The sequence below is a fragment of the Hylobates moloch genome, unplaced genomic scaffold (genome assembly GCF_009828535.3).
Source record: "Hylobates moloch isolate HMO894 unplaced genomic scaffold, HMol_V3 SCAFFOLD_12, whole genome shotgun sequence".
NCBI classification, from domain to species: domain Eukaryota; kingdom Metazoa; phylum Chordata; class Mammalia; order Primates; family Hylobatidae; genus Hylobates; species Hylobates moloch.
Window position 1 is genome coordinate 95,005,832 of NW_026652287.1, and position 26,877 is coordinate 95,032,708.

The window sequence follows — 26,877 nt, forward strand, 5'->3', positions numbered from 1 at the left end:
CTCTGATTTAAATTTTGAGTTGTCCCCATGTCTTAAAGTAGGTCATTTTACAAGCAACCATTAAAAAACTGAAATCTCATGAATAAAAGAAAAATATGGCCAGATTACTTACTTCTGAGCCGAATGAGCATCCTCTGCTTTGAATACATAAAATAACATGTTTTTGTGCAGTAACTGAAATACTTTAGACTCCGAATTCTCATCTTTAACTTGAATAACAGTGAATCCTAATAAAGGCTGACTCTCCAAAGCGGCCACGTCCTAATTTAAAAACATACAAATGGAGAAAAGTTTTTAGATTGAGACAAAATTCAGATTTGAAAACTCTTGATCTACATAGCTCTAATTTAATTTCAATTATTCACATATAAGGTAATGATAATTCTAACAACTTACTCACTTATCATTTATTCAGTAGTATTCATTAAGCCACCCCCTCCCTAGGTACCCTATATGCCAGGCACTGTGGCATGCAATTTTTGGCATGTTCACATCTAGTGAATTTCACAACATCCTCACTAAACCAAGGAAGGCACGTCATTATATTACTTTCATTTTATGGATGCAGAAAACAGCTCAGAAAGGTAAGCTATTTACCTGGATCCCACTAAGGAGAAGTGTGGACCCTAGAGCAGTGTTTTCATAGGATGATGGAACACAGGGTGATCAGGTAGGAGGAAAGGACAGAATTAAACTGCTAGGATTGTTTCTAATCCAAAAAAGCCTATCTTATCTATGCTGCTGTCAGATCAATGCAATCTAAGGATGACAGCAAAGGGAGTATCACTCAAGAGAGCTTGGCAGAAAGAAACACAGCTCTGCCTTTTTTTTTTTTGAGACAGAGTCTCTGTTGCCCAGGCTGGAGTGCAATGGCGTGATCTTGGCTCACTGCAACTTCTGCCTCCCAGGTTCAAGTAATTCTCCTGCTTCACCCTTCCAAGTGTCTGGGATTACAGGCACTCCACTAATATTTGTATTTTTAGTAGAGACAGGGTTTCACCATGTTGGCCAGGCTAGTCTCGAACTCCTGACCTCAGGTGATCCACCCCCCGACTCAGCCTCCCAAAGTGCTGGGATTACAAGTGTGAGCCAATGCACCTGGGGGCAGCTCTGCCTTTAGTAAAGTAATTAGTAGTCACACAACACACACAAAAATTGCATTTTAATAATATGGAAAATTCCTAACACATCTGAGAAACAGCTCTCCAGGTACAAAGCAAGAACACTGTTCACATTAAAAATAACAGCAACAACACCTCTCCCATCCAAAAGCAAAGCAAAAAATCATATGTAAAACAAATGGATTTTTAAAATATTGTAATTACTTGCAGTTGGCATTACAAAACCCCAAATTACTCATCTTTAGATTTCAGATCTTACCTCACTTGCAGCATATGTATATAGTACTTTATTTTTTATGACAAACCAAAAGTGTTTCCAGGGTTTTTTATTGCCCTTTGATCTGTACAAATAGCCACTCATAGAAGAATCCTCTGTGTTTGCTGATACCTAGATAAGAAACCCCATACAAAGTTTAATGGTTTTCAGACAAATTATAACAGCAAAATTATTTGCAGCCAATAGGTGCTGACAGCAATAACTGTAATGACAGAATGTTTCAGAATGAAATATATTTTCAAAGTGCTACTATACAAATTGAACTCTGCTATTAACATGAGCATAAAAAAGAAAACAAACAACCATGTTAGAGGCAATTACAGAATTTTACTTGGTTTAACTGTGCCTGCACGTGTTTGCGTATGTTTCTTTTTGGGTTCATCTGTGTTTTCTGGGTTGGCAAGTGAAGAAAAATAGTTCCAGAAGACTAAAATGCTTTTCTAAAAGCTGGATTTGGGGACTTGGGGATTTGTTTTTTATTGCTCTTATTTTGGGGCATCAGGGAAAATTATTTGAACCTTTAATTCTGTTCCTAAAAAACTTTTTGGACTTCTAAAAACCATACAAACAGAATAATAAACAAAATTCTACTATTAAGGAAGCTCATTTTAAGAATCAATCTTTGCTTCCCAAATTATAGTCAGAAAGAAAAGAGGCTAATTTTTACTTCATAAAAAGTTGAAAATGTTTTCATCTCTATGCAAAAAGACAGTAAGCTTTTATTGATTGATTTTTTTTTTTTTTTTGAGACTGAGTCTTGCTCTGTCACCCAGGCTGGAGTGCAGTGGCCCGATCTTCTGGGTTCATGCCATTCTCCTGCCTCAGCCTCCCGAGCAGCTGGGACTACAGGCGCCTGCCACCATGCCTGGCTATTTTTTTTTGTATTTTTTTTTTTAGTAGAGACGGGGTTTCACCGTGTTAGCCAGGATGGTCTTGATCTCCTGACCTCGTGATCCACCCGCCTTGGCCTCCCAAAGTCCTGGGATTACAGGCATGAGCCACCACAACTAGCCTTTTTTTTTTTTTTTTTTAAAGACAGTCTCACTCCGTCACCCAGGCTGGAGTGCAGTGGCACAATCTCAGCTCACTGCAACCTCCGCTTCCTGGGTCCAAGCGCTTCTCGTGCCCCAGCCTCCTGAGTAGCTGGGATTACAGGCATGCACCACCATGTCCAGCTAAGTTTTATATTTTTAGTAGAGACAGGGTTTCGCCATGTTGGCCAGGTTGGTGTTGATTTGCCTGCCTTGGCCTCCCAAAGTGCTGGGATTACAGGTGTGAGCCATCATGCCTGGCCTATTGATTCTACTAATGGTCATTCAAAGTTGTGCTTTTAAAAATGTAGGAGGAGTAGATGTATAAAAAAATGTTTAGGATCTACCTTAGTAATGGTATGGCAGGCATACGCTTACGGTGGCTTCCCATGACCCTTGCCGTAGAGAGTCACAGTGTTGTACATTCTCCTCCCCTTGAGTGTGGACAGGACCTATGACCTGCTTCTAAGAATTTGGTGAGGGTGATAGGATGTCACTCCCATGATCAAGCTACCTTATATATGGCCCTGTCTTGTTAGGAGACACTCTAGAAACTTTCTTCCTTGCTGGCTTTGAACAACTGAGTAGCAATGTTGAGAGGCCCACATGGCAAGGAGCTGAGGACCTCCAGCCAAAAGCTAGTAAGAAGCCACGGCCCCCAGTCTTGCAAGTACAAGGAAATGAATTCTGTCAACAACGTGAATGAGTTTGGAAGCAGACCCTTCCCCAGATGAGCCTCTAGATGAGAACTCAGTACTTGCCAAAAAAAATTTTTTTTTTTTTTTTTTGAGACGGAGTCTCACTCTGTCACCCAGGCAGGCTGGAGTGCAGTGGCGCAATCTCGGCTCACTGCAAGCTCCGCCTCCCGGGTTCATGCCATTCTCCTGCCTCAGCCTCTCCGAGTAGCTGGGACTACAGGTGCCCGCCACCACGCCCGGCTAATTTTTTTGTATTTTTAGTAGAGATGGGGTTTCACCGTGGTCTCGATCTCCTCACCTCGTGATCCGCCCACCTTGGCCTCCCAAAGTGCTGGGATTACAAGCGTGAGCCACTGCGCCCGGCCCTTGATTATAACCCTGCAGAGTCCCAGCTAACCCATGCCTGGACTCTGGAGATAATAAATGTATGTTGTTTTAAGCTGCTAAGTTTGTGGTAATTTATTATGCAGAAATGGAAAACTAATACACATGTGCTCTGTGAATTTTAAAAGTGTATCTTTAATTATATTAATTTCTTATAAATTTCATGAAAATATATATTGTTTAGTGGGAAATTTAAGATCTAACATTAAACTAGAAATATTTGTTAAGCAACAGTAGGTTTATATAAATACATCCTTATAAAGACTACCAAGTAATTTTTTAAAAAACTAGAATTGTTTCCTATCTCAGTGAAAAAAAAGAGGAAAAAAATCCAACTAGAATGTTTAACATTCAAATGAGATTTTGCTTAAAATATAGTTACATTGGAATCCTACTATGTTCTTATCTAAGTTGTTATTAATGTTGCTCAAAATATATTACATTTCTCCTTCATACCAATTTAGGATCAGTTTAGTAGCCACACAAGAAGATCAACCATAATAGTATTTGAATAGCCATGACTAGACCTATATTTTTAAAAATAAAACTGGTGTTCACCAACTTAATCACCTAACTGATCCACAAAACATTTCTTCCAATGATTTGATTATTTACAAAATAAATCAGGGTTGTGCGGGTGAGGGACTATAAAACTACATATTGGGTACACTGTATACTGCTCAGGTGATGGGTGCACTAAAATCTTAGACTTTACCATTATACACAACTCATCCATGTAACCAAAACCCACAGGTACCCCAAAAGCAATTAAAAAAAAAAAAAATCCAACTCAAAAGCTGTAGTCTGCCATTACTGAGAGTATTGAGGCTCTAAATGTAATTCTAAAAAGAGGAATTTCTAAAAATATTTTAAACATTACTAGAATAAGAACACAACTTCCCAGTTCCTCAAAAAGTTAAACATAGAATTACCATATGAGCAAGCAATTCTACTTCTGGGTATATACCCAAGATAAATGAAAACATATGTCCACACAGAAATTTGCACATGAATATTTCTATCAGCATAATTCGTTATAGCCAAAAGGTGGAAACAACCCAATATTCAACAAGAGATGGGTGGATAAACTGTGGTATACACAAACAATGAAATTTTATTCAGACATAACAAGAAACAAAGTATGGATACGTGCTATAATTTCCATGGACCTCTAAAACATTGTGTTTCAACTGGGAATATACTCGTAACTTTACATAAGAAATATGATCTGGATCAAATTTTTAGAGTTCTTTCCTTCCACTATGTATGCTAGAACACCTCCTCAGTAAAAAAGCAAGCGAACCAAATTAAAAACTACTGTGCTGGCCACAAAACTAGCACAGGTGGACCTCATTAATAAACTGATCACAATGGAGTAGCCAAAATGGCAGTGCTGTTTGTTCTAAATCTGAGGAGCTGGGATAGGATATCAGCAATGTCTGTGGAATATACCATTAGCAGGTCTAAGCATATAGGCTATTATCACTATTTAAAGTTTTCTTTTAAAGGAAGTTTAAAGGAAAGACAACCTACTATCAGTGATATCAGCTGTGCATAACCAACCAATGCCTACAAATAAACGTGCAGATCAGTAAATGCTAACAAAATGCCCAAAATATTCTGTGGACTTCTTCCCTCTGGCAAGGATCTTGCTCAAAGTCATTTTAAAAAATTAATGTGTGTCCAACTTATCTTTACTTTCTATCACTGCTATTAAATGTTCTCTAAACCTTTCAATAGCCATTTTCTACATGACTTAGGTCAGACAGGAGACCAAGCAAGATTGTGAGGCAGCCACATCCATCATCAGTATTAAAATTCATGACTTAATAGTTGTGGGAAATGACATCTTCCTATATGAAAGAAAAATGGTGTATTATATGCATATGAATAATTCAGCCTCTATCACATTGCAAGTTTAATGGAAACACTTACTTCTTTGAGAGCAGCTGGGATTTTTTTCTGTTTCCTCCCTGATGGAATACTATGTAAGACTGATGATAAGGCACTTGAAGGAGATTTGTGATTTCCAGGAGATCCAATCCTAGGGGAGTGCTGATGATCTAGAACAAATCAGGCACACTTATGTAGGCAATGCTCAGCATTTTGCAATTCAATTTCATTCAAATCCATAAACACTGTTGCATAAAATATCCATGGAAGGACACTAAGAAACAACATTGATAACTTCTGGAAAAGGACAATGGATGGCTGGGAGTTGAGTGGAAGGAAGACTTTCTACTATCTATGGTTTTATACTTCTTGAACTTTATGTGAAAGGATTACTCTTGTGTGCCTTTAGAATTATGAAACATGTGACTATACTACCAACTTAAAAAAAAATCCAAAAAACCTTCCCTACTGATGTAAACCCCAAAGAACCCTGGTATTGTTAAGTGTCTAGATATTAGACCAGCTACAATGAACAAAGCAGTTTAAAAGGGGGCTATCGGACACGGATGAAGAAGTAATGAATTCTGATTGCAGAGGGTTCAGGGAAAGCTGAGAAGATAATAAGATAAAAGTTGGCCATGAAGGAATAAGTAGGAATTTGCCAGGTTAAAACAAGCAGGAGAAACACTGTGCACTAAGAGGTCAGCGTGAGCGAAGGCAGAGTGGTATGAAATTAAATCATCTATCTGGAAAATAATGAGGCCAGATTAAAAAAGGGGCTGGTTTGAAGGAAACTGGACTGTTGTTTATATGTTTTAGGCTGGGGAGTGACATGAGCAGATGAAATTTGGAAAAATAGATTATATCTGGCAGTACTAAGGAGAAAGGACTAACAGCAAGAAAAATTGTTAGGAAATTATTATAGTTGTCTAGATGAGAGATAACAAAGGCCTTATTAGGGCTGGGATGGAGAAATCAAGACAAAGATTTTTGATGATAAAATTGACAAGAGTTATTGACCAAATGGGTATAGGTGATGAGGAAGGAGAATTCAAAGACGAATTTCGAATGTTTGCAGCTTATACCATACACCCAGACTAAAGAGAGGAACATAAAGGAAGAGATGGATGGGTCTTCTTGGAAAATGTATACAGACAATAATAAATTATTCATCTAGAAATATGTGGACTCTGAAATATCAAGTCATCCACTTAGAAATTCCTCCTTGCTAATGAAAAGCTATCCTTCAGGGAAATGAAGAACAGACTTTTAAAAATTTAGATCCTGGCCAGGCACAGTGGCTTATGCCTGTAATCCCAGCACTTTGGGATGCTGAGGCAGGTGGATCATTTGAGGTCAGGAGTTCGAGACCAGCTTGGCCAACATGGTGAGACCCCCATCTCTACTAAAATACAAAAATTAACTGGGCGTGGTCACGCGTGCCTATAATCCCAGCTACTCGGGAGGCTGAGGTAGGAGAATCGCTTGAACCCGAGAGGCAGAGGTTGCAGATTGCATCACTGTACTCCAGCCTGGGCAACAGTGCAAGACCCCATCTCAAAAAATACATATAAATAAAATTTAGATCCTACAGGTTTCAGGAATTTAACTAAAAATCTCCTCCTGCCATCCTGGCTAACACGGTGAAACCCCATCTCTACTAAAAATACAAAAAATTAGCCGGGCGAGGTGGCGGGCGCCTGTAGTCCCAGCTACGCAGGAGGCTGAGGCAGGAGAATGGTGTGAACCCCGGGGGGGCGGAGCCTGCAGTGAGCCGAGATCGCGCCACTGCACTCCAGCCTGGGTGAAAGAGCGAGACTCCGTCTCAAAAAAAAAAAAAAAAAAAAATCTCCTCCCAAAACATAGACCTGAGCAGTCCTGCTAAGCTGCATTCATTTTACTGGAGGATACCTGCAAACAATGAGCAGGGAAATAGGAAGTATCATTTTTGTGTTTGGTCAAAAAGCTGCACATTCAGATGTACATTAAGATCTCACTAAATCAGATTAACTGACTAGAATTAAGCTAATGAAGTGCCACCTAAGTAAAGAGAATTACTTTACATATAGATAAAATGATTTGTAATGAGCACGCTATCGTGTGAAACTATGACTTCAAAATTACTTGAAAGTTAAAGTTCCCTTTTACTGTTTTACGTGTTTTACACTGTAATTACATTTCTACAGTTTTCTTAGCAAAACCTTTTACACAGACTGAAACCAAATTTCAGCCCAACCTCTCCCAGAATTACAACAAAATATGAATTAAGAAAGCTTACTACAAATTTGGAGATAAGTATCAACAATCATATTGCTAATGTACCGAAGGTGTTTCTGTCAGAAGGTTGTTTGAAAGCATCTGGGGAATAAAGGAATTTTTGGTTAAATCTTTACTTATATATTACCTAATTTCTGCAGTTCTTGGAAACAGTGTTCACATACTCTTGCTGGTTGATTTTTCAGGTAATCTAAGCCATACTTATTAGATGAACAAGCTTGGCATACAATCTGAAAACACATTGGAATTATTTCATTAATTTCATTAGAATAACTTGTGTTTCTAAACCATAAAGTATGTTACAATTTACAGTGCTATCCACTTTTCAAAACAGTTTCAGAGTCACTGAGGCTCACTTCGTCTCAATAATAACTCTATGGAGTTCAGGCATATAGTGAACTAATGCATAGTACCACACTTGAAAGATGAAGGGGCCACAGATGATTACTTACAGGGGGCTGACTACATAAAATAATAAAGTAAAGGAGTTAATATATGCAAAATGCTTAGAACAGTAGCTGGCATGCAAAAAGGCCTGTGAGGTATACTGATCACCATCATTGTCATCATCGTAATCATCACTGCTGCAGCAACGACCACATCTCTGCACCTCTACCAAGTTTTTGGGCTCCATACTAAATGCTCTCTAAATACAACCTTATTTAATCTTTAGAGTAACTCTCTGATGTCATTGTTTCTACACCCATTTTACTAATGAGATCATGAAGGCTTAGAAGCATCACTAGGGATAACTTCAACACTGAACATTCCCCCTACTGAATACTATAGATACTTAGTCCTAGAGAGATGCAGTTTAAATAATAGCTGTAAATGTGAGGGCCTGTTTAATTGTGGATTTGTTCGATTTTGTTTTTGAATCAGTTATTTACTACTGATGTTCTAATGTAACTCTGAAGTAGGAGGGTGGAAGTTCACTAAGAAGATTGCTCCCGCCCCTAAATATTTAGAGAAAACACCATTTATGTTTTCTACTGTTAACATAATAATAATTATTGTTATTCTTGAACTATAATGGTTTATGAGGGGAAATACGCTTCCTCACTATGTACAGCCTGGAGACAGTAAAGACCACAATGGAGATGGGTGTTATCATTGCCAACCTTTCCACAGGCCCGGCAGTGGTGTCGTCTCCAAGTGAGAGTAAATTCGCTTGTGCAGATCATACACATTGTGGCTCTGGTATCAGGAATCCAGATAGGAGCCTTCGATCCAAGAGGACTAACTTCCTCTTTATTTTCTGAGTCTGCCTGTGGAAGAAGAACAACTTCTGATTATCTCCATGCACACTGCCTGCCTTTTTATTCGGCAGTGGCATCTCACACTACCAAGATGGGGATGAGGGCCAGGCGCGGCAGCTCATGCTTGTAATCCCAGCATTTTGGGAGGCTGAGTCGGGCGGATCACATGAGGTACAGAGTTTGTGACCAGCCTGGCCAACATAGTGAAACCCTGTCTCTACTAAAAATACAAAAATTAGCCAGGTGTGGTGGCGGGTGCCTGTGATCCCAGCTACTCAGAAGGCTGAGGCAAGAGAATTACTTGAACCTGGGAGGCGGAGGTTACAATGAGCCGAGATTGCGCCACTGCACTCCAGCCTGGGCAACAGAGTGGGACTCCGTCTCAAAAAACAAACAAGCAAAAAAGATGAGGATAAACTATGGGCTATTGGCTGGGCATGGTGGCTCACGCCTGTAATCCCAGCACTTTGAGAGGCCAAGGCGGGCAGATCACAAGGTCAAGAGATCAAGACCATCCTGGCCAACATGGTGAAAACCCGTCTCTACTAAAAATACAAAAATTAGCTGGGCGTGGTGGCACGTGCCTGTAGTCCCAGCTACGCGGGAGGCTGAGGCAGGAGAACTGCTTGAATCCAGGAGGCAGAGGTTGCAGTGAGCCAAGATCGCACCACTGCACTCCAGCCTGGCGACAGAGCAAGACCCCGTCTCAACAACAACAACAACAACAACAACAAAAAAAAAATGGGCTATTGGCCAGGCACAGTGGCTCACGCCTGTAATCTCAGCACTTTGGAAGGCCGAGGCAGGTGGAAAACCTGAGGTCAGGAGTTTGAGACCAGCCTGGCCAACATGGTGAAACTCCATCTGTACTAAAAATACAAAATTAGCTGGGCGTGGTGGCACATGCCTGTAATCCCAGCTGCTAGGGAGGCTGAGGCAGGAGAACCACTTGAACCCAGGAGGCAGAGGTTGCAGTGAGCTGAGATCGCACCATTGCACTCCAGCCTGGGCAACAAGAGCGAAATTCCGTCTCAAAAAAAAAAAAAAAAAAAAAGAAAAGAAAAGAAATATGGGCTATTATATTTTTCATGTGCTCAGAATACTAAGTTTAGCTACAATCTAAAAATTTTCTAATGCAAAATTAACTTAAAAAGATGCCTGTGGTAGTGGGATGGCAGCTGATTAGTTTCTGCCTTAAACTATTTCATATTTTCTAAATTTCCTACAATGAAGTTTTATAGCTGGGAAAATACATGAATATGCTTTATGCTATCACATACTTGCAGTGAGACATTAAAAGGAGGATAAACTTTCAGCGCTGAAATGAGACATTAATCTGTAGAGTAACTCTATCATGTCCAGTCCAATCATTTTCTGAAATACATGTTGCTTTCCTAAACCCCTGTGAAATGTTTAAGGTAAAAACTTTGAAATGCACTGGAAAAAAAAAAAAAAAAAGGAGAAGATGATACCTCATCAAGACTCCTACTAGGACAGAAGGTGATTCTTTTCTTGGCATACTCTTCTATTGCCCTGGAAATCGCTTCTAGCCATTCATCCCTTTCTGTGGCAGAACTGTTGGGGGCAAAAGTTTTCATCAACCAGATGTCAGCTTTTGTTCTTTTCCTTTTTCTTTTTTTCTTTCTCCCATGGCAACAGATCCCACCACCCTCCAACAATACTAGTCAAAAAAGCAGCAACTCTGAGGTTTAGTGAACAGATCATCAGAACAGACAACAGAGAACCCATGATGGCATTTTAGCAACGCTTATTTTTTCTTTCCAAAAGTTCTGCTTTATATTAAATAGCCTTTGAACTCTCCTAATGAAAATATTTTTGGTTTGGTTTAAAGGATAATTGTACAATTAATAATTATGATTATTTATATAGCCAAGGAGTTTCTTAAGACATCATCCTAGAATTTAAAAAGATTCCAATAAGTCAAGTTTCAAATTCCAATTTATAGCATAGAATACCAAATATCTTTAGATTACTAAGGGTTACTAAAAATTTCTACGAAGGGCACTGGGGTGAAGGGAACATATTTTTTTTGTATTAGAAAGCAGATGTTGACAACGCGGTTCACACGGTAAAGGCTGCAGTTTTTGTTAGGGCTTCTCTACCTATTTCACCCACCAAGTTCTCTGTCCCTACCCAGCTCATCAGGAGATATCTTTAATTCAGCGCTAGATGGGAATGGGCCAAATAGGGGCAAGCTTGGTCAGACAAGGGTATTTTTTTTTCTCTGTTTTTCCAACCATGCCTCTTTCCCAAAACCATGTTAACTCCAAATCATTACTGGTATCAGCATACTTATGAAACCACTGTTTAAATTTTGTTTTGTATATTTAAAATTGAGAGGCACATGTTAGGTATTATAAATAAAATAAATATATAAATCTATACATACACAGTAGAGAAAGAACAGAAAAGAGGGAGAGGGAACGAGAGAAAGAAAGACTTTAATAAATAATTAAAACTCCATCATAATAAAACAAAATTCATCAGAATGGGATTGTGACTGTGTTAAAAAAAAAAAAAAAAGTCTGTAGCTTAATTTAGAGAGGCATTTTGAGGTATACAGAAGTAAAATGAGCCGGGTGTGGTGGCTCACGCCTATAATCCCAACGCTTTGGGAGGCTAAGGTGGGTGGATCATTTGAGTTCAGGAGTTCGAGATCAGCGTGGCCAACATAGTGAAACCCTGTCTTTACTAAAAATACAAAAATTAGCCGGGCATGGTGGTACATGCCTGTAATCCCAGCTACTCAGGAGGCTGAAGCAGGAGAATTGCTTGAACCAAGGAGGTGGAAGTTGTAGTGAGCCGAGATCGTGCCACTGCACTCCAGCCTGGGTGACAGAGCAAGACACTGTCTCCAAAAAAAAAAGAAAAAAAAAGCAGAAGTAAAATGACCTGATATCTGCAATTTGTTTTAAAATAGAAAATTATGAAATAGGAAAATCAGTGGCAAAATCTTGATGATTATTTTTAGTTTGGGTGCCTGAATATGCAGTTTCTGGCATTATTTGCCCTAACTTTAAGTATATTTGAACTCTTAAAGGGTGTTTCTAAAATAAAAAATTCCAACATTAATAATGGTACACATATAGGCCGGGCGTGGTGGCTCACGCTTGTAATCCCAGCACTTTTGGGAGGCCGAGGCGGGCGGATCACGAGGTCAGGAGATCAAGACCATGGTGAAAGCCCGTCTCTACTAAAAATACAAAAAATTAGCCAGGCGTGGTGGCGGGCACCTGTAGTCCCAGCTACTCGGAGAGGCTGAGGCAGGAGAATGGTGTGAACCCGGGAGGCGGAGCTTGCAGTGAGCCAAGATCGTGTCACTGCACTCCAGCCTGGGCAACAGAGCTAGACTCCGTCTCCAAAAAAAAAATAATGGTACATATAGACATATGTTGCTGTATTTTAGAGAACCCAGGGCAGGTCAAGAATAGAAACCACTCACCTTCCCTACAATCATCATTCTCAGAAAGTGCCTCCCTAATCCATGGCTTGAGTGCCATTTAGAATGTTCATTTATGTGGATTAAAAAAGGTAGAAATCCACTTTACAAATAAAATTTTAAATCAAATTAATTTCTCAAATTTTCATTATATATGAAGAACAACAAAAAAGAAATAACCTCTTTCTCTCTAAACCAAACAAAACCCTGCCTTATTTACCGTTACTATTCTAGCATTACTGCCAAAACGAGATGCCATTTAACAGTTACTACGTCAGCCAACTCTGCTAAATGCTTAGCAAATGTCACCATGTCTCACCCTCAGAGCTTCCCCATGGAATATACATTGGATCTTACACCCCCTGCCCCCAACTACAACATCATCACCCACCTTCACCATTTACAGGTAAGGAAACTGAGAATTAGTAATGTTTGATAATTTGCTTTATAGACAACAGACTAAGTGATGAGCTGGTATTAAACCCAAGTGTAGTTAAGGACTGGACCTCTCACCACCAGGTCATTGCTAGCCTCTGCTCATGTTCTCTGCAGAACTACATGATGAGAATACATGCTCAGGGTTCCAAGCAAACATTCATAACACATTACCATCTCTCTCCCCCTCCCCGGCCCCTCACCAAAAGAGTAACAGAAAGCAGAGAGGCAGATGGTAAATTTGAGAATTGCTGTTGGATTCTTCTGGAGCCTGGGGAGCATGTGGAATGTGATTCAACTGTGCAAATCATGTCACATATGCTGTTCTTTCATTTAATCATTCCTGGCTCTCTCCTGTGTAGGGTTCTGCCAAGACAATGTTTACCAGCTCTTGATAACACATTTCTCACAGACCACACACATTTGCCCGCAGCATCCAGTGGAGATATTCTAGTCTCCTTTTGTAACATGATTAGCAGAAGAATCAACATCTTCCTCAAACTGAAAAATTGTTAAGTCAAGTATTATTTTCTTTATAGAATGTGTATAGTACAAGAAAGCAAATGTGTGTCAAGTAAGTACCACTTTCCCAATGAGTGGGATGAATTGCCAAGGGTTAAAAACATGGCTGGGCGTGGTGGCTCATGCCTGTAATCCCAGCACTTTGGGAGGCCGAGGAGGGTGGATCACCTGAGGTACGGAGTTCAAGACCAGCCTGGCCAACATGTCAAAACCCCGTCTCTACTAAAAATACAAAAATTAGCCAGGCATGGTGGTGTGCACCTGTAGTCATTGCTACTCAGGAGGCTGAGGCAGGAGAATCACCTGAACCTGGGAGGTGTTGGTTGCAGTGAGCTAAGATCGTGCCACTGCACTCCAGCCTGGGCAACAAAGTGAGACTCTGTCTCAAAAAAAGAAAAAAAAAAAAATTTAAAAACCCTTCAATAGAAAGGATTTGGGGTTGTTAGACCATGCCACACCATTTACTACTTGGACTAACTGCAGGATGCTTCTCTGAGGTTCAAAGGCCACATCACTTTGATTTGTGAGTAACACTGTGAGTAACATTCACTGGGAGCCTACTAAGCCAGGACCTAAGCCAAGAACTGGGCACACAAAATATACCTCACTTGTAAGGATGCATACTGAATTGAGGTGAAATGCAATTAACATATGATATGACAAATGTAGATAAATAACATAGAAGTAGTAAATTACCTTATGTAAGTAGCAAGGATGGCTTTGCAAAGGTGATGACAAAGTTAGGACTTAAAGAGTTACAGGAGTTTGGCAGGGAACTCTCTGTGTACCCTCATTCAGTCTGCCAGCTGTGGTCATCTCTAAGCTGATGGTGCCCAAATATATGCCTCTGGCCCCAACTTCCCTCTGAAATCCAGATCCTTACAGAAACTGCCCCTTGATGGCTGCATTTGGATGTTGCATAGGCACCTTACATTCCATATGCACACCTGAAACTCAACTCCCAATTTCTCCCCTAAAGCTGCTCCTCTCCCAGTGCTCCCTGTCACAGTGCATGGCACCACCTCCCAATTCATAGTATATGCTGGAGTCTCCTCTGACGAACTCCTCTTATACCCTGTGTCCAATCAGTCCCCTCCTTTAGGCCACCTCCCAAACCATATTCCATGCAGCAGCCAGATACTCTTTAAAAAATGCCAATCTGATCACATCATTCCCTTGTATAAGCCTTTCCGTGGCTTCCTGTGGCTCTTAGGCTAAAGACCAAATCCTACAAGATGGTTCTGCACCATCTAAGTCACCTGTCCCTCCAGGCTTATCCTGGGTCATTCTCCTCCTCATTCTTGAGCTCATGCCACACTGGCTTCCAATCCTCTGAATATGTCATGCCCCTTCTCACCTAAGGACCTTTGTACACAGTGCTCCTAATGACCAGGAGGCTCTTCCTTTTTCCTCTTTGCCCCTCTGACTCCTACTTATCTTTCCTAAGTCAATATAAACAGCAGGGTTTGTAGGAAAGAGGCTGCCCTCTCACCCCCATTGTAGTTTAAGGTCCTTTGCTTTACAGCCTCCTGCCCCGGTACTTTTTCTGTGCATCATTTAATCACCACAATACTTAATTGTCTTAATATTTGCTAAGTGCCTGTCCTCCTCCATGGAATGTCAGCTCAGTGAAGGAAGGGCCCTTTTAATTTTTTTTTTTTTTTGAGATGGAGTCTTGCTCTGTTGCCCAGGCTGGAGTGTAGTGGTGCGATCTCGGCTCACCGTAACTTCTGCCTCCCAAGTTCAAGCAATTCTCCTGCCTCAGCCTCCCGAGTAGCTGGGATTACAGGCGTGTGCCATTATGCCCAGCTAATTTTTATATTTTTAATATAAAATATTAAATGGGGTTTCACCATGTTGGCCAGGCTGGTCTTGAACTCCTGACCTCAAGTGGTCTGCCTGCCTTGGCCTCTCAAAGTGTTGGGATTATAGGCGTGAACCACTGCACCTGACTTGACCCTTTTAATTTTTAATCCACTGTGTCCCGATGCCCAACACAATGCCTGGCCCAAGGTAGAGGCTCTATATTCCTTACTGAACAAAGGGATGAGCCGCAGGTGGAGGTAACACCTGTGGAAGGCAGACGGCTGTGGAGTTGGCTGGCATGCATGGAGTCACACACAGATCCGTGCTGATGGAGCATGCAGTATGTTGGTGGGAGGGGATGGAGGGACTGAATAGGGATGAGGCCTCCTTACCCCCTTTAATATGGGATGCAGTACCTGCCTAACTGGTTGGAGGAATTTGGAAGGAGAGCATGGCATACGATGACATTCAATATGCCTTAGCTCTCTTTCCCTCGTGCCAGCTTGATCCTCCCTTGGAAATTTATTTTTCCTTTATCAGGAACTTTCCAGTTCAATGATTTCCCCTGCAGAGCCCACATTCAGCCCATTAGTAATCCTATTGGGCTTTTTCTGATTCATACCATTGTCCATCACTTTAACCCAAGACACACTATCATCTACTGCGCACTCACTGTCTGGCTGCCCAACTTCTACTGTAGTCTCCTGATGGTCTGTCTTCTACAAAGAAGCCGGTGTGATCTTTCACAAACATAAATTAGATATTATCACTTAGCTGAAAACTCTTAAAAATCCAGTGACCTTACTATGGGTGGCCCCTAGCTCTTGCCCCCAAACTGTAACTCACATTTAATCTCCCCTGGTACTAGGGGAGTACTAGGCTCTCCCTGGAGTACTAGGCTCTACCTATATTGGACTTCTTGCTGTTTCTTTAACATACTACACCCTTTCCTGCCTCCCTGGTATGTCTTTTGTTCTTGCTGTTCCTTCCATCTGGGATTTGCTTCTGGTCTCTGATGCTCCTCAGAGATAACTTTTCTGATCCCTCCGCCCCACCACCCCATAAAAGTTCTTGACCTCATCACTTTCTATCTGCTCAGCCTACTTTATTCTTCTTTATAACACTGAATACTCCAAATTATTTATATGTGCATATATATAAATAAACCTGATTATTGTGTATCTCCCACTTTAGAATAAAAGCTTATCCTTAAGGGTAGGGATTGCACACCCCCAGCTCCTGGACAGGGTAAGTGATGCCCAGTAAACATTTGTTAATGGTTGATAGTAGACAATCTCCTTCCCTAATAGTTCTCCATATGCCAGTCTCCAAACAATGACTTTCTCTCATCACTAAAGTTAGTTTGACTCAGCAGTGATTGCTCTCAGTTGTCACTGCTTATCACTGAGGCCCAGACTACTAACAAAAAGACAAACAGGATTGCCCAGACCAGCTGGCTGCTTGCTGCCGTGGCTACACTGTCTCGCCCACCCATGTCATTACTGCTGCCATCCACAGAGGGCTGCTTCTTGGGGACAAGGCTCCCAACTTTGAGGCTAATCGCACTGTTGGCTGTATCTGTTCCCACGACTTTCTAGGAGACTCCTGTGGCATTCTTTTTTCCCACCCTTGGGACTCTACATCAGTGTGAACCATGGAGCTTGGCAGAGCTGCAAAGCTGGCACCAGAATTCACCAAGAGCAATGTGAAGTTGATTGCCCTTGCAACAGACAGTGCTAAGGACCATCTTGCCTGGAGCAAGGATATCAATGCTTACAATAGTGATGAGCCAACAGAAAAATGCCCCTTTCCCAACAATGATGGTAAGGATCAGGACCTTGCCGTCTTGTTGGGCATGCTGGATCCTCCCGAGATGGAAGAAAAGGGAAAGGTTGTGAGAGCTTGTGGTGTTTATTTTTGCTCCTGACAAGAAACTGAAGCTGTCTACCCAGCTACTACTGGCAGGAACTTGGATGAAATTCACGGGGTAGTTATCTCTCTCCAGCTGACATCGGAAGAGAGGGTTGCCACCCTGATTGATAAGAAGAATGGAAACAGTTATGTTGCTGGGCATGGTGGCTCACGGCTGTAATCCCAGCACTTTGGGAGGCCAAGGCGAGCGAATCACTTGAGGTCATGAGTTCAAGACCAGCCTGGCCAACATGGTGAAACCCCGTCTCTACTAAAAATACACACAAAAAAATTAGCCGGGCATGGTGGCGCACGCCTGTAGTCCCACTGACTCGGAAGGCTAGGGCAGAGGAATTGCTCAAACCCAGGAGGTGGAGGTTGCAGTGAGCCAAGATCACGTCACTGCACTCCTGGGCGACAGAGCGAGACTCTGTCACAAAAAAGAAAAAAAAAAAGTTACAGAAATATAAATCTTGATCAGAGCTGTTCATTACACCTGTCTGGTACTGATCTGGAAATCATGAACATCCAGCTATTTACCTAACAACCAAGGAAAGAAACATTTACTATAATTTCCTGAATTATTTAATCTTAATAAAATAGATTACTGTTTTTCACCAAGGCTCATTTTTACTTGGGAAATGGAAGTGCAATTAAAACTTGACTTTTCTATAGCCATTTCCACCTTGGAATTTTGAAAGTAACTTCTTGATTTTAAGAACCAAGCTCAAGCACTCACTGGGAACATGATATACAGGGTCTTAATGTTCTTTGAACTTTCTTTTTTTTTTGAGATGGAACCTCACTCTGTTGCCAGGTTGGAGTGCAGTGGTGTGATCTTGGCTCACTGCAACCTCCGCTTCCCACGTTCAAGCGATTCTCCTGCCTCAGTCTCCTGAGTAGCTGGGATTACAGATATGCGCCACCACACCCGGCTAATTTTTGTATTTGTAGTAGAGACGGGGTTTCCCCACATTGGCCAGGATGGTCTCGATCTGATTTCGTGATCCACCCGCCTTGGCCTCCCAAAGTGCTGGGATTACAGGCATAAGCCACCACACCCGGCCTTGTTCTTTGAACTTTTGTTCAAACTCCTCTATCCCTCAAAAATGAAAAAAGGGCTGAATGCAATCCTGTCTCTAGCACTTTGGGAGGCCGAGGTGGGTGGATCACCTGAGGTCAGGAGTTCAAGACCAGCCTGGCCAACATGGTGAAAGCTCATCTCTATTTTAAAATTAAAAAAGATGGCCAGACGTGGTGACTTACGCCTGTAATCCCAGCACTTTGGGAGGCTGAGGCGGGTGGATCACTTGAGGTCAGGAGTTCAAGACCAGCCTGGGCAACATGGTGAAACCCTGTCTCTACTAAAAACACAAAACTTGGCTAGGCGTGGTGGTGCATGCCTGTAGTCCCAGCTACTTGGGAGGCTGAGGCACAAGAATCATTTGAAGCCGGGAGGCAGGGGCTGCAGTCAGCCAAGATCGTGCCACTGCACTCCAGCCTGGGCGACAGAGCGTGACCCTGTCTCAAAAAAACAAAAACAAAAACAAAAAACACAAAGGAAAAGAGAAGAAAGAAAAAAGTCACAATGCTAAGTGATTGAGAGTTTATCTGCACTCTCTAAATATTGGTATCTGGTGGATGCTTCAGGTACCCCCAAGAACTTTGCTTGTTCTGACTGATAGCTGCAAAGCATTTGACAAACCCTGGATACAGGTATTTGTCTTCTCCTGTCATCCTGTATGTCAGGCAGTAGTAGCCATTGCATTTCAGAGGAGTAGCACACCCCAGGATGACTCCTGTGGTCCTCTGATTTTGGGAAGTCAGACATTTGGTTTGAGTCCTTGACATTAATGGACATAAGCAAAATTATAAAGGTTGTCAGAAACACCTAGGTTCAAATCACAGCTCCACTGCTTACTACTCATGTAACCTTAGATGTGTTATTGAACCTCTCTGAGCCTCCATTTTTCTAATCTGGAAGATCAAGATAATACCCCACAAAGTTATCATGGAACTTAAAAGAGAAAATAAATATAAAACAAAACATGAGCACTGTGACTGATGCAGAGTAATAAATGATTCTGGCCACTACTCCATCTACTCCTAAGATCCTAGTTGATTTTAGTGGTATGGACAATTGGAAACAGACTGCCTGTTCAAATCCTGGCTTTGCTAATATAGCTGAGTGGCTTTTCTCAGCATAGAATGGGTATAATAACAACAACTTGCCTTACAGGTTGCTGTGAAGATGAAACGAAGTACTACACATAAAGTCTTTGTAACAGTGCCTGGCATACAGTAAGTGTTACAAAAGCGTTTGCTTCTATTTTTATTAGATCAAAGGTTAAGTCTGAGAAGAGAGTGTCTCATTATTTAGATTGTGCAGTGGAGCATGCTATGACTATTGGCATCCCTCCCTTCACCAGTCATACCTTCCCAAATACCCACTCCCGCCACTCAGTCGGTAATTCAATAATGTATTTTTATGAGTCATAGAGTTTCAGGTTTCCTTAGCACTTGAATTACATTATGGCAACATATTAAGTCACTGCAGGTTCCGGTCTGGGGCAAGGTGGTATCATAAATAACAATGGATTTCTTTTCCCTCCCTCCATTCTTTCTGAGATGGAGTCTCACTCAGTCACCCAGGCTGGAGTGCAGTGGAGTGATCTCAGTTCACTGCAACCTCCACCACCTGGGTTCCAGTGATTCTCCTGCCTCAGCCTCCCGAGTAGCTGGGATTACAGGCACATGCCACCATGTCCGGCTAATTTTGTTTGTTATTTAGTAGAGATGGGGTTTCACCATGTTGGCCAGGCTGGTCTCAAACTCCTGATCTTAGGTAATCCACCCGCCTTGGCCTCCCAAAGTGCTTGACTACAGGCCTGAGCTACTGCACCCAGACCATAACGATGGACTTAAAAGTAAAAGACTTCGATTTGCATCCTGGATGTGTCAAATATGAATCCGTTAAGACAGCAACTCCATTTTTCTGTAATTTAGTTTCCTAATTTTTAGAAGGAGATTACACCTACCTCATAGGTTTGTTAGAAGCTTTAAGTGACACATACAAATTTCCTAATAACCTATAAAGCACTAGTTGTTCTTAAAAACAATTTGAAATAGTCACTTAAAAAATGATCAGCAAAGTACTTTCACCATTGTTATTCTATTCATAAGAACATTTTAATCTCTGTGCTTCTAGCATACTATTGCCTCTGCTCTCAGCCACTTCCTTGCATGGTAAATCAAGAGTAAAACTGCACGGTATTGGGAAAGAAGAAAAAGAAGAACAAAAAGTCAGTAGCTAATCTAAATGCAAAAAGTGTTGGCAACATCTGACCCTGTTATACTCACAAAAATCTATTTTTATATATTCTTAAAAATAGGCCAGGCAAAGTGACTCACACCTGTAATCTCAGTACTTTGGGAGGCCAAGGCAGGAAGACTGCATTAGCTCAGGAGTTCAAGATCAGCCTGGGGAACATACGGAGACCACATCTCTAAAAAAAAAAAATTTTTTTGAGACAGAATCTCTCTCTGTCACCTAGGCTGGAGTGCAGTGGTGGGATCTTGGCTTGCTGCAACCTCCGCCTCCTGGGTTCAAGCAATTCTCCTGCCTCAGCCTCCTGAGTAGCTGGGACTACAGGTGCCTGCCACCATACTTGGCTAATTTTTGTATTGTTAGTAGAGATGGGGTTTAATCATGTTGGCTAGGCTGGTCTCAAACTCCTGACCTCAAGTGATCTGCCCAGCTCGGCCTCCCAAAGTGCTGGTATTACAGGGATGAGCCACCACACCTGACATACAAAAAAATATTTTTAAAGTTAGCCGGGTATGGTAGTGCATGCCTGTGGTCCCAGCTACTCAAGAGGCTGAGGTGGGAGAACTGCTTGGGCCATGGAGGTGGAGGCTGCAGTGAGCCGTGATTGTGCCACTGCATTCCAGCCTGGGTGACAGAGTGAGATGCTGTCTCAAAAAAAAAAAACAAAACCAAAGACCAAAAACCAAAATTTTCCTGACATTCCCTAGCAAGCAGACTCAGAATGAGAAAAAAAAAAAAAAAAAAAAGAAGAAGAAGAAAAAATTTACCTGGCTGAGAGAATGAAGGAACGTTCTACACTTTCAATCTTTAATTCATTCTGATAGGCTTCTTGGGTAGGTTTTCTGACCTGGAAGAAAGCACAACAATTTGAGCCAACTCATCCTACTGAAAACCATATCAATGAGCTGAAGTTGTCCAATGGCCCTGCCTGCTGACATCCACAACCAACCTTCCTATCCAGCTTTCTCTACTGCTATTCTCCTTCATCTACTCTATGCTTCAGATGAATTGAAAAGCCCACACACCAGCCCACCTTTCCCACCTCCAGGACTTTGCTCACAATATGCCCTCCACCTGGAATGCCTTTCCCTTACATCTCAGCGTGGCCAAATGTGACCTATACTTTAAGGTCCACTGGCTTTTCCTCCTCTTTCTCCTTCTTTCCTAGCTGCTCTCAAAAGCTGCAGGCCAGTCCCCACCATGACCATCAAACACTGCAAGTTCTTTATCTTCTGAATTCTCAAAACTGTAATTGTGCCTTTATAGTGATATTTATTACTGTCTACTTTATAGGTATTTATGTGTAGTGTACTATCTTCCCAACTAGTTGATAAGTCCCTGGGGGAGGAAAGACAGTAAGAATCATGCTTCAACTTATCTTCATATTTTCCACCAAACCCATTACTCTTTTGTTTATAGTAGTTCTCAATAAATATGCTATGAATAAATTAATGCATGAGTGAACAAACGACTACATGAATGAATAATCAAATGCATAAACAGGCAGGGCGCAGTGGCTCACGCCTGTAATCTCAGCACTTTTGGTGGCGAAGGTGGGTGGATCACTTGAGGTCAGAACTTTGAGACCAGCCTGGCCGACATAGTGAAACCCCATCTCTATGAAAAATACAAAAATTAGCTGAGCCTATAGTCCCATCTACTCAAGAGGCTGAGTCAGGAGACTCTCTCGAACTCGGGAGGCAGAGGTTGCAGTGAGCTGAGATCGCACCACTGCACTCTAGCCTGGGCAACAGAGTAAGACTCTGTCACAAAAAAACAAAACAAAACAAAACAAATGCATAAACAGTAACATATATAGACAGAAAAGTAAAGGATGTAAGAAAGATGTTTATCTTAGGGAATTTTCTCTAAATATATCATATATTTTTTGTTGTTGTTATTTTTAATAGAGATGGGGGTTTCACTATGTTGCCCAGGCTGGTCTCTAACTCTTGAGCTCAAGTTATTATCCTGCCTCGGCCTCCCAAAGTGCTGGGACTACAGGTGTGAGCCACTATGCCCAGCCTTTATTTGGGTTTTTTTTTGTTGTTGTTGATTTTTGAGATAGAGTCTCACTCTGTTGCTCCAGCTGGAGTGTAGTTGCACGATCTGGGCTCACTGAAACCTCCACCTCCCAGGTTCAAGCGATTCTCCTGCCTCAGCCTCCTGAGTAGCTGGGATTACAGGTGCATGCCACCACACCTGGCAAATTTTTTTTTTTTTTTTTGTATTTTTAGTAGAGATGGAGTTTCACCATGTTGGTCAGGCTGATCTCAAACTCCTGACCTTGTGATCCACTGGCCTCGGCCTCCTACAATGCTAGGATTATAGGTGTGTGAGCCACCACACCCGACCTTATTTGAGTTTAAAAACAAATCACCTGGGTGGGCATGGTGGCTCACACCTATGTAACCCCAGCACTTTGGGAGGCCAAGGCAGGCTGATCACCTGAGGTCTGGAGTTCGAGACCAGCCTGCCAACATGCTGAAACCCGTCTCTACTGAAAATACAATAATTAGGCAGGCGTGGTGGTGGGTGCCTGTAGTCCCAGCTACTTAGGAGGCTGAGGCAGAAGAATCACTTGAACCCAGGAGGTGGAGGTTGCAGTCAGCCAAGATTGTACCACTGCACGCTAGGCTGGGTGACAGAATGAGACCCCATCTCAAACAAAACAAAACAAAACAAAACAAAACAAATCATCTAACAGATGCACAGACCTTCATTCCAGCCAGTGAGAGCATGTTGTTCAGTTTACACATCCCAGACTGCACTGGTGTTGTATACAGCAAGGCGTCATTAAACTGAAAGTAGAAACATTTCAGGGGAGAAAGTAAAGAAACACATTACTGCCACAAAGATTTTGATAAGATACAAGATTAAAGGATAAATAATACAATACCTCTTTGCTAATAGCTCTCTGAATAAAATACTTATATTCTGCTATATACACTAGAACTACCTAGAATTTTTTATTAGAATATAATTTAAAAGGCAATTTCTGGAAAACGTGCTTTATTTCCAAGTTCTGTAACAGATTTAATGTTTTTTGAATTCTAAATCCCACGAAGGTATTAGTCTGCCTAAACAAATGATTAGAATAATTTTCCAGGTTAGAAATGGAATAAATTCCAAAAAGAAATAATCTTCTGGTTATACATCATAACAGACTTTATTTCCCATACTTGAAATGCAATTAAGTGGTACGGCCAGTTCAAGAAGCTGGTGAGGCTGATATTTGAAGGTGCTAAGCTTATCTACCATGTATAAATGTCTCCTTTCCTTAAGCAACTATCCCTACCTCAGCCACATCAGAACTACACAAGTCCTCTTACCAGGAAAAACATTCGAGGTTGCATCACTTTCCGAGATAGCTTCATCAGAATTCCTTCTTTGAGAAAAACCTGATTCATCCAAACAAACGCCCATTTAGTCCTACCATCACAACACAATGACAATATAATTTCCTTTTCAACTTTCTTCCCCGAGAATTTTTTTCATGACAGACTGGGGAGCCACAGTTTCCTTGAGATTTTTTACAGTCATAGTTAATTTTAAACCCTTAAATCATTTAGGAATCGGACAAGCAAGCAGGGTTGGATAAATCCAGTATTGGCCCCTGGGATGCTGTATGGAGGGACACGTAATTGACTGAGCGTGTACTTGATCCTGAAGCATACCCAACATCCTGACAACTGCATTTTGTAGTTTTCCTGAATTCATTCCCTAGGCCACTTTTGTGCTATATGAGAAGGATCAAAATACCAATTTCCCCCCTCCCTTCATAATCCTCTCTTACATTAAAGATGTTAAATGAAATTGTCTTCAAAACTGTGTGAGGTTGCTGGTATTACACAATAAAACGATCCCATTAAATCAGATACTCTGTGGGGTCCCTTGCCGCTCCCCTAATTGAATTGGACTTACTTCATAAATGGGCTTATTCCTAATTGAATTGTCACAGTGACTTACATCATGAATGTTTTGAATAGATAAAGTGATCAAGACTGAATCAATGAAGAGTAACAAAAACAACCTATTTTTATAAAATGATAAACAGATACAGACGGTACCTAAATGCATCGTATTAAGTTTGCAAAAAGCAATGTAAAATGCTTACCCGACCAGGCTGCACAATTTCATGGTGTCCATTTAAGCTGTACTGAATTTGCATAAGTTTCTGAAAGTTGTCCTACAGAAAGACAATGGAAAGCATATGAAGGCCTGGGCTTTCAGGTTCAAGACCACACCAGCCACTGATAACAAGACACTTACTCCTTGCTTCATGGTGTCATTGGCGTGGTTGGCTACCTCTATAACAACAGCAAGGGCATCTGCAATAGGCAGGAACAAAACGTGCGTTTAGTAATTACAATGGAAACAAATAGTTTGCAACATTAAGCAATTCCAGGGGACAAGATAGCTAGTTTATAGCAACCAACCTCTGGAGGAGCTTATTGACTGTGAGTAGGCAGAAATATAAGGTTCAACGAAGGCAAAACCAAACCAAACCAAACACCACCACCACCACCAAAAACCTGGTCAAAACAATATATAGGGAAATAATGAGCCAAAAGAAGACTCTAAAGAGACACTGTAGGCCATGTTTATTAACAGTATGAATGTCAGGGTTGTTTTGTGCTGTGATTTGATTATCCTATTCAAGTTTACAAAGATAAGGATGGGATTTCACCTGGAAGATAAGGACCATCCCAGTATAAACTGTCTTGGGAGAAAAGGATCGTGAGGGAAAAGGATCTTGCTATAGGAAATAAAAACTATGAGAAATGACTAAGATCAGGTCTCAGTCTCTTAGTCTGATTCCAAGAGACATGAATTAGAAATGGGGGAAATGCCACATGGAAGCATCCTAGATCTTAGGAATTTGCAAGTGTCATTTTGTGAGCTGGGTTATTAGCTTCATGGGCCTATCTGTGTTTTATTCTTTTTATTAACCCTTTGCCTTTAGCGAAGTGTTTTTCCACACTCCAGCCTTGTCATCTTTATAACTAGGTCTAAAGGAAAAAGTCTGCATTTTCTCAGCTTTGGGGCTGCAGTTATTCTCAACTCAAGGCCATAGTGATCCCTTAGGGACATGTGAACATGTGTAAAGACAATTTTTGGTTGTCACAATGACCAGGAAGATCCACTGGCCTTTAGTGGGTAGGAGGCAGGGATGCCAAACTCCATGCAATACTCCTTAGAAACCCGCGCAAAGATTATTCAGAACAATATGACAGTAGCACCCCCACTGAGAACAACTGGTAAGAGTGTTAGAGAGGGAAGCATCTCCTCCCGAGGCTGCTGTGGCAGTGACAGTGGTCATCAAAAAAAGGACTATTAAAAAAAAGAGTGGCTGGGCGCAGTGGCTCACGCCTGTAATCCTAACACTTTGGAAGGCTGAGGTGGGCAGATCATTTGAGCTCAGGAGTTTGAGACCAGCCTCAGCAATAAGGTAAAACCTTGTTTCCACAAAAAATCCAAAAATTATCCGGGCGTCGTGGCTCATGTCTGCAGTCCCAGCAATTTGGGGCACTGAGGTGGCAGGATCATTTGAGCCCAGGAGGTCAAGGCTGCAGTGAGCCCAGATCACACCACTGCACTCCAGCCTAGGTGACAGAATGAGGCCCTGTCTCAACAAAACAAAACAAAACAAAAACAACAACAACAAATCAATTTCTGAAAAGGGGTTGAGGTGTTTTGGTCCAGTTACTGTAATCTACCAAAAGACTGTCTTCCTGGTACCAGCCCTGGAGGCTTCTGTATTCTTCTTCTTCTTCTTTTTTTTTTTTTTTTGAGACGGAGTCTTGCTCTGTCACTCAGGTTGGAGTGCAGTGGCACCATCTTGGCTCACTGCAAGCTCCGCCTCCCAGGTTCATGCCATTCTCCTGCCTCAGCCTCCCAAGTAGCTGGGACTACAGGCACCCTCCACCATGCCTGGCTAATTTTTTGTGTTTTTAGTAGAGATGGTTAACCAGGATGGTCTCAATCTCCTCACCTCGTGATCCGCCCGCCTCAGCCTCCCAAAGTGCTGGGATTACAGGCGTGAGCCACCACACCCGGCCTGTATTCTTTCAACATGTATCATCATCACTATTATTAAAGGAAAGCAGCTTTTTCCTTATATAGAGACCCTGACTATGTATCAGAATTTCTTTTTTTTTTTTTTTTTTTTTTGGAGACAGTCTTGCTCTGTCTCCCAAGCTGAAGTGCAGTGGCATGATCTTGGCTCACTCAACCTCCGCCTCTCAGATTCAAGCAATTCTCCTGCCTCAGTCTCCTGGGTAGCTGGCATTACAGGTGCACACCAGTATGCCCAGCTAATTTTTGCATTTTTAGTAGAGATGGGGTTTCGCCATGTTGGCAGGGCTGGTCTCAAACTCCTGACCTCAGGTGATCCACCTGCCTCGGCCTCCCAAAGTGCTGGGATTACAGGTGTGAACCACAGTGCTCAGCCATGTATCAGAATTTACGGCAC

The 26,877-nt window shown here is 41.7% G+C and overlaps 1 protein-coding gene and 1 pseudogene across 1 annotated transcript in view; one reads left to right on the top strand and one right to left on the bottom strand.

The window, feature by feature from the left end:
* The window catches only part of FGD6 (FYVE, RhoGEF and PH domain containing 6), a 141,293-nt gene that overhangs the window by 7,476 nt on the left and 106,940 nt on the right, over window positions 1-26,877 (bottom strand). Inside the window, exons 8-18 of the mRNA XM_032171614.2 lie at window positions 24,675-24,733; window positions 24,520-24,591; window positions 23,735-23,803; window positions 23,120-23,203; window positions 21,170-21,249; window positions 10,413-10,515; window positions 8,803-8,949; window positions 7,809-7,911; window positions 5,447-5,574; window positions 1,381-1,509; window positions 113-261 (exon numbers count right to left, since the gene is read on the bottom strand). Coding sequence (XP_032027505.1) covers window positions 113-261; window positions 1,381-1,509; window positions 5,447-5,574; window positions 7,809-7,911; window positions 8,803-8,949; window positions 10,413-10,515; window positions 21,170-21,249; window positions 23,120-23,203; window positions 23,735-23,803; window positions 24,520-24,591; window positions 24,675-24,733 — 1,123 coding nt within the window. The remainder of the gene's footprint in view (window positions 1-112; window positions 262-1,380; window positions 1,510-5,446; window positions 5,575-7,808; window positions 7,912-8,802; window positions 8,950-10,412; window positions 10,516-21,169; window positions 21,250-23,119; window positions 23,204-23,734; window positions 23,804-24,519; window positions 24,592-24,674; window positions 24,734-26,877) is intronic.
* Window positions 12,711-17,491, top strand: LOC116479351 (peroxiredoxin-6-like; annotated as a pseudogene).